We start from the raw sequence: 9,446 nt of genomic DNA on the forward strand, positions 1-9,446 counted from the left end.
GCCGCGGGGGCCGCTGGGAGCGGTGGTCCCCGCCGCGCGGGGCCTGCCGGGAGCTGCAGTGCGGCGGCCATGGCGGAGGAGGCCCCGAGGAAGGCGGCGCTGGAGACGGTGAGGGAACGAGGGACGGGGCAGGGGCCGGCGCTGCTCTCCGCTGGCAGCGGCAGCCGGGGCCTCCCCCGCCTGGCGGGTGCCGGCTCAGCGGGGGGGCCCCCTCAGCACGGGCCCGCTGAGGAGGAGGAGGAGCAGCGGGGGGCGCGGCGTTGGTGTCGGGATAAATCGCGACAGTGAGGGTAGCTCCAAGGGAAAGCCGCCTCCGCAGGTCGCCCTCGGCCGCGTCCCCGGGCTGCTGCTTCGTCCCGGCAGCGGGGAACAGCAAAGATCCCTTCGCAAACCGGCCCCGTGCTGCGGCCCGGCCGCGGTACAGCCTCCCCTCGCCTTCCCTCCCGTGTCCCGTGTAACTCCCCCTCAGATGCCGCCCCTCGGAGCCCCGCACCGCCCTGCCCGGCTCCTGTCCACCCGTGAAAGGTTTGGCTTTACCCGACATGGAGCGGCTGCTCTGTCACCGCGTGTGTGAACAGCAGAGGGAGAAAGACGCTGAGGAAAGCGAGCAGTGTTTGCTGAAACAGGAGGGACAGGGAGGAATGCGCCTTTTGGTTAAATTTCTTGAAGTTTAGGCGTTTGAGAGTGTCCTCTGGGGAACAGAAGCAGCTCGAGGTCAGGACTAAGCGATTTTAAAATTAGTTATGACGAATATTTTTTACAACGAGCCTTGCTTTTTAAAGATGCACTGCTCAGCACCGCATAACAGAATCACAGAATCACAGAATGTCGGGGATTGGAAGGGACCTCGAAAGATCATCTAGTCCAATCCCCCTGCCGGAGCAGGATTACCTGGATCATATCACACAGGAACGCGTCCAGGCGGGTTTTGAATGTCTCCAGAGAAGGAGACTCCACAACCTCTCTGGGCAGCCTGTGCCAGTGTTCAGTCACCCTCACTGTAAAGAAGTTTTTCCTCATATTTATGTGGAACCTCCTGTGTTCCAGCTTGCACCCATTGCCCCTTGTCCTGTCAATGGATGTCACTGAGAAGAACCTGGCTCCATCCTCATGACACTTGCCCTTTGCATATTTATAAACATTAATGAGGTCACCCCTCAGTCTCCTCTTCTCCAAGCTAAAGAGACCCAGCCACAACAGACCCTAGAGTCCCTTAGCAATAGCCTGGTTTCTGCTAGTTGCCTTTTTCAGGCTCTGTAGAGCCACGTTCTTGTCTCCAGTTGTGCAGGCCAACGGCTGAGAGTCGCGATTGCACCAGGAAGCCTGATCCTAATCCTTCAGGTCTGACATGATGAATGGAATTATCTTTGAAGAGCTGCAGTTACTAGAGAGGCCCTTGGCAACAAACCAGCAGATTCCTCTGTGAGGGATGCAGTACTGTACAGAAAACGTGGGAGGACGTGGAGAAAGCGATACTGGCTTGTGCAGACCAGCAAAGCGTTGTATATTCTGACACAAAAGACAAGTTATGCGTAAACTGCAGTGAGTGTAGGAACAAGTGAGTTGTAGGACTGTTCCCCACCCACTTCATATCTAGCTGATCCCATTTTATCTCAGCGCTGGGCTAATGTATCCACCACGGCTCTACCTAGGCACCAAATACAACGTTAAATAATTCATCATCATAAATCACAGCCCCTCTAAGCGGGAGAGCTTCTGGATTAGGTGAGATTGCAGCTCTTAGGCTTGTGTAGCCAGTAGAGGAGGAGGGTGTCCAGTGTGCAGGTGACTGGGTCACAGGGGCCGTGTCCTGACCTTGCTGGGAGGGTGCACCCCAGATCATCATGGGGCAGGTGCAGGCTTTTCCATTCCTGTTGTCTCTGAGAGGGTCAAGTGAATTTGATCAAACCTAAAGCTGCCTCAAGATCTCATCAGCTCTTCCTTCTGCCTCTACCATAATGTAAGAACAGGGACATTTTGGTCAAGAGACTAGTGAATCCGTGTGTAACCAAAGAGGAAAAACTCCAGAGGAGCAGAATTCCCTACTCCAGGGCATCGGGGCTTTGTGTACAAGTTGGCTCATAGGAGAACAAGTTTTCTTGTGATGAATAGTTTGATACCTGGGCACCTCTTAGACGAGGTACAGAAACACCCTGAGAAATCTCAGCCTTCTGCCTCAGGGCACAGACTCAACTCTGGAAAAGCATCTCTTTGGCCCTGTGTGTGCAGAGCTATGCCTGAGCTAAGGTGTAACTCCTGTTGGTAACCAAATTGCAAGGGTGTCACTGTCCCAAGGAGCAGAGCTGTACCTGTCTCGTGCAGGGGGGTGGCCCTTGGGATTTTGGCACCTGGGCACACATCTAATCCCATGGCTGGATGCAGGGAGCAAACTGGGGGCTGGGCAACCTGTCCTGGCATGCAGGTGCCTCCTGAGTTAGTCTGCTCTTGTTTGAGCCTGTAGTCTTTGTAAAAAAAGAGCTCTTGAGTGTGACTGGTGCTAATAATTTTAATAAATACTTCCTTGCAAGGCCTCACAGTAGGGGAGGCTGAGGCCAGCAGCTACGTTTGGGAAGAGGGTGCTGGGTCCAGCAAGCAGGAGAGCAGGCAAGGCATTCCATCCACGCCACTGGCTGCACGAGTGACCTGTGGCAAGTCGCTTAGGCATTGTCCTTCCACACCAAGGGAAGGTGGTTTTGCCACTTACTGACTTTAATCACTCAGCAAGACTCACTGCTTTGGCTGTAGATTGTGAGATGCTGGGAGGTGAGGGAGACGCTATCAGACCAGCATCCCCCTTGCTGATGTGATGTTGCTGCGTCGCACCTACCCTTCTGCGGCAGCTGGTGAGCGAGGAGCCTGCCCCTGCCTCGTGCTGCAGGTCTGGGTGATCTCCCCTCTGCAGAAATCAGTCTGTGCTTCCCTTCTGAGCTGCTGAGTCAATTCCCCGTGATGCCATACCTGCAGGAGGAGGAATGGGACTGCTAGGGGGGTATTGCTACCCAAGGGGAAACATAAGGGGTTACAAAACCCCTGGAGCAGTTTGAGGGTTTGGCCGCAGGCAGGATGCAGAGATGAGCACTTGTCTTGGCCTGGCACTGCACTTAACCTTGAAACCTCTCTGCTGCTGAGAGAGGAAGCAGTTGGGGGCTGTCTGGGCACGCCAGGCTCCACGATGGCTACGCAGAGCCTGGGGAAAGGTCAGAGGCTCAGCAGCCCTCTGACAGCTAAGCGATTAATTGGGTGACTTGTTGGCTCTGGAGGGGATCCCAAACCAGTCTCCTCAGAAGGGGTTCATTACACGTGGGCATCAGCAGCCTGAGGCTCACCAGTGGGCTCATGCTCAGTGTGGGAATTTGGGTTTACAGCTCCTTTTGGTTTTGAGCTGGGATGAGGTTTCCCTGCTGACAGGCAGCAGTCCTCCCTGGGGATGTTTTGACTGTCCCTCTCATTCCTGTCTGGCCCCACATGCCAGTGCTGGGACCTGGGATCACACCAGCCTGAACAGTCGCTCTCAGCTTCTTTCCACCCTGGGTCCTGAAGCCACAGCTTTTTTAGGGCTCCTCTTCTCTCCTGTGAAGAGGAAGGATGCACAGGCACTTTGACAACCAGGGAGAGTTCTCTGAGGTCTGTAATTTTGCACCTTTTTCCTCCACTGCGAAGGTGCTTTTGGTCACCCAAGACATGAGCTGTGGAGATGGCCCAGCCAGACCTACAAACCCTCCCAGTTATGCTGGTGCAGCTAATTCAGCTGGACACAATAATTTATTCTTCACCCTCGGCCTGGTGTTCATTACCTCAAAGAGCCTTACAGCATCTGTTCTTTCTCTGTTTGTGGCAGGTCCAGGCAGACGGGACAGATGGAACCTGCGTCACGTTTGTGTTGCACGATGAGGACCACACACTCGGCAACTCCCTTCGATACATGGTCATGAAGAAGTAAGTGGAGCCTCTCTGGTGCCTGACATCGCTGAGGGTGCCTCTGTCTCCTACTCTGGCCTTCTCCCTACTGATCTACATCTCACTTGTTGCTGGAACAAGGGAAACGATCAGAAACTACCTCTGTGGGTGCCTGTTAGGGTCTTTATATCAAACATGGTGCCAAAGACTCCTTATCTACTACCTCCCTTCACAGGATTAACTTTTTCCTTGTGCTGTTAGTGCCAGGACCCTGTGAGCACTAATAGGCCTTAATGGACCCGAGAAGCCACGCCTGGGGCCTCCAGCCACACTGTGCCCACAGGCCAGGAGCCCCATTTAAGCTCAGCTCAGGGTTTCAGCCCCTCCTGAGCAATGTTGTAGGAGTATGGGTCTGCAGCTCAGCCTGTACTGGCCTGTGGACTCCATTGACCTGGATGCTGACCCACAGACTGACTTCTTGACCCAACAGCAGCCCTTCATCATTGGACACCTGCTTGGTGATGACTGGGCAGTGTCTGACCGTCATTATCCTCACCTGACCTGACACTGACCTGCAGATCGACTTCCTGGCCTGACCTTGGCTCTGCTTCATCCCCACAAACATCCCTGATGATCTAGACCCTTCACTGACCCTGGCTACCAGCTTTGCACCTACCCTGCTCCCTTGCTTGGGTGCTGTGGGACAGGGCCAGCTAGTGAGGCCTCTGCCCTGTCAGCTGTCTTACTATTCATGGCTCCCAGCTCCCCATCCCTTAGGGAACAGCCAGCCCTCACTGCTCCTTCGTGGTTAGTTACGGAGGAAATTTATGATCCTGCCCCCATCAAACTGTACAAATGGGTTCACTCTGGTTGCCTGATTTTATTGAACTGAGCAGCGCTGAGGGTTTGTGACTATCTACTGGTGAGCCTCAGAAGAATTACTGCAGGAAGTTCAGTGCATCATCTCAGATGACAGTTGCATTGCAAATGTCATGTGAATTCCTCTGATAAATCACCATGACAGGAAAACCAGCAGGCTGCTTGCAAGCGGCTGTTCTTTCTGCTGGGCACACAAATGTTCTAGCAACCGCCTCAGCTTGTGAAGGCAGATGTTGTGCAGCCTGCAAACCCTCTCAGTAAATCCTTCCAGTGCCCTAGACCCATCAGCCTCTTTTGCCCAGCAGAACTGCAACAGGTTTGTGTACAGGGAGGTTTCCAAGCATCCAGGATCCCCTGTTTGAACTCTGCAGATCTGCCAGTGATGCCAGGATGGTACCTACGATCATGCCAGCCACGTCCTTCCTCTGCAAAGCTCCAGCTGCAGCTCAGGGACAGATGGGGGCATGAGTAAGGTTACACAGGTAGTTTCCCTTCAGCATATCCCTCCCATAAGACCCTCAATCATTTTAGAAACATCCTGAGCCCCAGCAGGGCTGGGGTGACCTGAGCCTCTGACTGTCCTGAGATTTGCTGTGGATTGGCCTGGGTTTTACTGCTCTCTTCTCCTCTCTCCCTCTCCTGCAGCCCTGATGTGGAATTCTGTGGCTACTGCATCACACACCCCTCTGAAAGCAAGATCAACTTCCGGATCCAGACCAGAGGTATGGGCGTGCGCGTTCCCTTTGTGTCCAGGGCCCTTCTTTTGTGCAATTACCCCTGCTCATGTCAGGTTTCCCCCATGAGTCATTTAAATAAAGAAAGCACTTTTCTCCCTCTTCTCTGCTAGCCACCTGCAACCGCTCTGCCCTGTTGCTCAGCCAGAAAGGCTCCTCTGAGCCATTAGGCTACAGCCCTTTTGTTTCCCAGCTGTAGGGCTGAGCCAGCTGAGGCCCGAGGAGCCCACAGCCTTGCCTGGTCCCAGGTATCTGGGTTGGCTGGCAGCAGGAACCAAACTAGTGCCCGGGTAGAGTAGATGGTGCTACTCACTGTCAGAGGTGGTGGGTGCTCCATCTGCTGCTCCCGCGCCATCGCCTGCACCACGACGCTGAGCTCAGCTCTCCGGCTGCTGGTGGTGGGCTGGTAGGAGGGAAGTGTGTGGGCCCATACCTGGTATAAGGGCCTCTCCGCGTCACGGGGACAGCCCTTGGGCGTGGTGGTAACAGCCATGCTGCCTCAGAGTGGCGAGGGAGAAGGCTACCAACCCCTCTGGAAGCCACCTCCCACTTCACTAACGTATCTTCTTTCCTGAAGGGACCCTTCCTGCTGTTGAGCCGTTCCGGAAAGGGCTGAACGACCTGATGGGTGTTTGCCAACACGTGCTCAACACCTTTGAGGTGAGGCTATTCCTGAAGAGCTCAGGGGCCTTTTCTATCTCTTGGTCTCAGAGGGGAGAGGGATGGGCTGAGATCTGTGTGGTAGGCACTTTTGACATGAAAAACCTGATAGCTTTTTCAGACATTCTCTGCCTGACTTGCAGCAGGGCCTGGCTTCCTTTCCCTTGGAGTGACTGTAAAGCTCAGCCACTTCTGAACGTACCTGGAGCTCTCAGAGCTTCTCAGGTCCTTTCCAGGCACTGGACAGAGAAGTCACCGCACAGCCCAGGGTGGTGGCACTGTGGTATTTGAGTCACTCGAGTATATGCTGTTAACATTTGTCCTTTGCTCTTGTTTGCAGAGGAGTATGAAGGAATACAGGGCCCAGAGGGAGGAAGAGATGCAGTAGTAGTTGGGGATGGCAGTCCCCATGGGTGTGTGTAACATCTGCGTGTTGAATTCCCTGTGTCAAGAGTTTTTATTTGGTTGGTTTTTTTATGACTGCTTTGATACAATCCTGTATTTTCTCTAATAATAAAGTTTATGAAGTTTGATGCTGCAGAGGTGACACTGCATCAGCTCAACACAGGTACCAAACGTGACAGCTAGAAGGCAGCTCTTTCACTCTTCCATCTGATTTATTTCCCTTTCCAGGTGGTGTTGCAGTTTCCTGCCCAGGTTTTTCAGATCACAGAGTTTGCAAGTAGTCTGGTGCACGGAATTAGTCTGCCGCAGAGTCCACAGGGAGCAAAGGGGATCAGTGCTGTGTGAAATCAAGCTTTTAGAGAGGCAGCACCCTCTCCCAATTTCACAGAATCGCAGAATCACAGAATCAACCAGGTTGGAAGAGCCCTCTTGGATCATCGAGTCCAACCATTGCCCTGACACCACCATGGCAACTAGACCATGGCACTAAGTGCCATGGCCAGGCTTTTCTTAAACCCCTCCAGAGATGGTGACTCCACCACCTCCCTGGGCAGCCCCTTCCGATGTCTAATGACCCTTGCTGAGAAGAAACGCTTCCTAATGTCCAACCTGAACCTCCCCTGGTGAAGCTTGAGGCTGTGTCCTCTTGTCCTATCGCTGGTTGCCTGGGAGAAGAGGCCGACTCCCACTGCACTGCAACCTCCCTTCAGGTAGTTGTAGACTGCACTAAGGTCACCTCTGAGCCTCCTCTTCTCCAGGCTAAACACCCCCAGCTCCCTCAGCCGTTCCTCGTAGGTCAGACCCTCCAGGCCCTTCCCCAGCTTGGTCGCCCTCCTCTGGACTCGCTCCAACACCTCAACATCTCTCTTGAAGTGCAGGGCCCAGAACTGGACAGAGGATTCAAGGTGCGGCCTCACCAGTGCCGAGTACAGAGGGACGATCCCTTCCCCAGACCAGCTGGCTACACTATTCCCAATAGAGGCCAGGATGCCATTGGCCTTCTTGGCCACCTGGGCACACTGCTGGCTCATGTTTAGCCGGCTGTCGATCAGCACCCCCAGGTCTCTTTCCGCCGAGCCGCTTTCTAACCACTCTTCCCCCAGCCTGTAGCGCTGCAGGGGGTTGTTGTGGCCCAAGTGTAAGACCCAGCACTTGTTCTTGTTGAACCTCATGCCATTGGTCTCGGCCCATCTATCCAACCTGTCCAGATCCCTCTGTCGGGCCTTCCTGCCCTCCAGCAGGTCGACACTCCCACCCAGCTAGGTGTCACCTGCAAATTTACTGAGGGTGCACTCAATCCCTACGTCTAAATCATCTATAACGATATTAAACACATTTAAATCTTTCTGTTACTGGCACCAGTGCAGTTAACTTCAGCAGTTAAGGCCAGCCTTCCTTTTTAAACAAATCACTATAAAGTGATACTCTGCTCATTTGGGGGGTGAGAGGAGTAAAAAACCACTTGCCTTTTTTAACCCCCTGAAGCACGCAGGCAAAGGCAAGCCCAGACCACTCCTCGTGAGCAGGTTTAAACTGCAACCCTGGCCTTGGTGGGATCTGCTGGCAGCTAGCCGAGTGAAGGCCTTTTGTTGAGTGTAACGGGGCATGAAATTGCAGGGTTTTTTCTGCTCCGTGCTGGGTGTAGGATTGTGAACCTCTCCAGTTTGCCCTGCGCAGGGGGGACACCGCTTGTCTCTCCAGTGGAGGTCTGCAGTTACCAAAGGAACCTGCTGACACTCAATTAAGTATTTAGCAGACTTTGCAGCCCCCCTGCTGCTTAATAAGAAACACCCAGAGATTTTCCTTTCAAACACCGACATGTTTTATTAACATACAGAGGAATAAGAGGGAGGATGTAAAATGTCAGGTTTTCTCTATAAAATTATTCTTTCAGATACAAATTGACAGACTTGGTCTCTCTGCCAGGCCGGCGGTGGGTTTGTGTTCACAGGCATTGGGGCAGGCACCCAGCTGAACCCTGTGTTTCATAATAAGGCTCCTTTGCCTCTCAGTTTGCTGCAGTGGATTCATCCTGCCCATGCCAACATGGTCCCACATCTATAGTGGGCAGCTGCTGTGGCTTTGCTTTTGGTTAGTCCTGTCTGGTTTGGTTTCTTCATGCTGAAACCTTAAAGCGTGCTTTCCCACAGGGCTTGGGACGCAGCAGGGGCGCATGGGGAAGAGGGGCTGTGCCCGGTGGGTGCTGGGGGGTGTTTCACAGAATCACAGAATCAACCAGGTTGGAAGAGCCCTCTGGGATCATCGAGTCCAACCGTTGCCCTGACACCACCATGGCAACTAGACCATGGCACTAAGTGCCATGTCGAGTCTTTTCTTAAACCCCTCCAGAGATGGTGACTCCACCACCTCCCTGGGCAGCCCCTTCCAATGGCTAATGACCCTTTTACCCCGCTGCGTAGGAGCAAGCAGAGGCCTGGGGGCTTTCTGGTTGGAGAATTCCCCAGCCCAAGCAAGAGGGAGACATAAAAAAATCACAAAAGCAGTTTGCCCAGGGGAGGGGGGAGAGGGTGAAGGGGTGAATAAGCCAGGAGCTGACTCAGGCACCTGGGCTCAAACTCAGCCCATGTGTCATGGAGAACAGCTTTCTAAAAAGGTCTTGAAACCTAGCTCGTTATTGACCTGCTGGTCACCTCCTCCAGCACCCAGGAGATGCTGGGGGCCAGTTGCATGTTGGCTGGGCTGGGCTGCAAGGACCACTCTGTTTCTGAACCTGCCCGGCCTGGGGAAGCAAGGGAAGGATGTGCGTGCCTGTAACTGTGCAGCTCTGCCCTGTGAAGGGCAAGAGGGGCCGGCAGCAGGGAGCTGTCTTTGCATTTGCATTTCCATGAGCAGCTAAAACCAGGCCGCTCC

At 53.9% G+C, this 9,446-nt stretch overlaps 1 protein-coding gene across 1 annotated transcript; it reads left to right on the forward strand.

The window, feature by feature from the left end:
* Window positions 1-6,710, forward strand: LOC137668195 (DNA-directed RNA polymerases I and III subunit RPAC2-like). Its single transcript, XM_068409529.1, has 5 exons — window positions 1-108; window positions 3,839-3,936; window positions 5,422-5,498; window positions 6,088-6,170; window positions 6,511-6,710. The coding sequence occupies exons 1-5, from the start codon at window positions 70-72 to the stop codon at window positions 6,556-6,558; spliced, it is 345 nt and encodes a 114-aa protein (XP_068265630.1). The 5' UTR covers window positions 1-69; the 3' UTR covers window positions 6,559-6,710.
* Window positions 6,711-9,446: the final 2,736 nt, after the last annotated feature.

Source organism: Nyctibius grandis, chromosome 10 (assembly GCF_013368605.1).
Source record: "Nyctibius grandis isolate bNycGra1 chromosome 10, bNycGra1.pri, whole genome shotgun sequence".
Taxonomy (NCBI): domain Eukaryota; kingdom Metazoa; phylum Chordata; class Aves; order Nyctibiiformes; family Nyctibiidae; genus Nyctibius; species Nyctibius grandis.

What these genes read in the sequence shown, in the direction of transcription:
- LOC137668195 (XM_068409529.1), top strand. Translation starts at nt 70, where the DNA reads ATGGCGGAGGAGGCCCCGAGGAAGGCGGCGCTGGAGACG. An exon ending in GGAAGGCGGCGCTGGAGACG is followed by an intron (nt 109 to 3,838) that starts GTGAGGGAACGA and finishes TGTTTGTGGCAG; the next exon opens with GTCCAGGCAGACGGGACAGA. An exon ending in ACGTGCTCAACACCTTTGAG is followed by an intron (nt 6,171 to 6,510) that starts GTGAGGCTATTC and finishes TCTTGTTTGCAG; the next exon opens with AGGAGTATGAAGGAATACAG.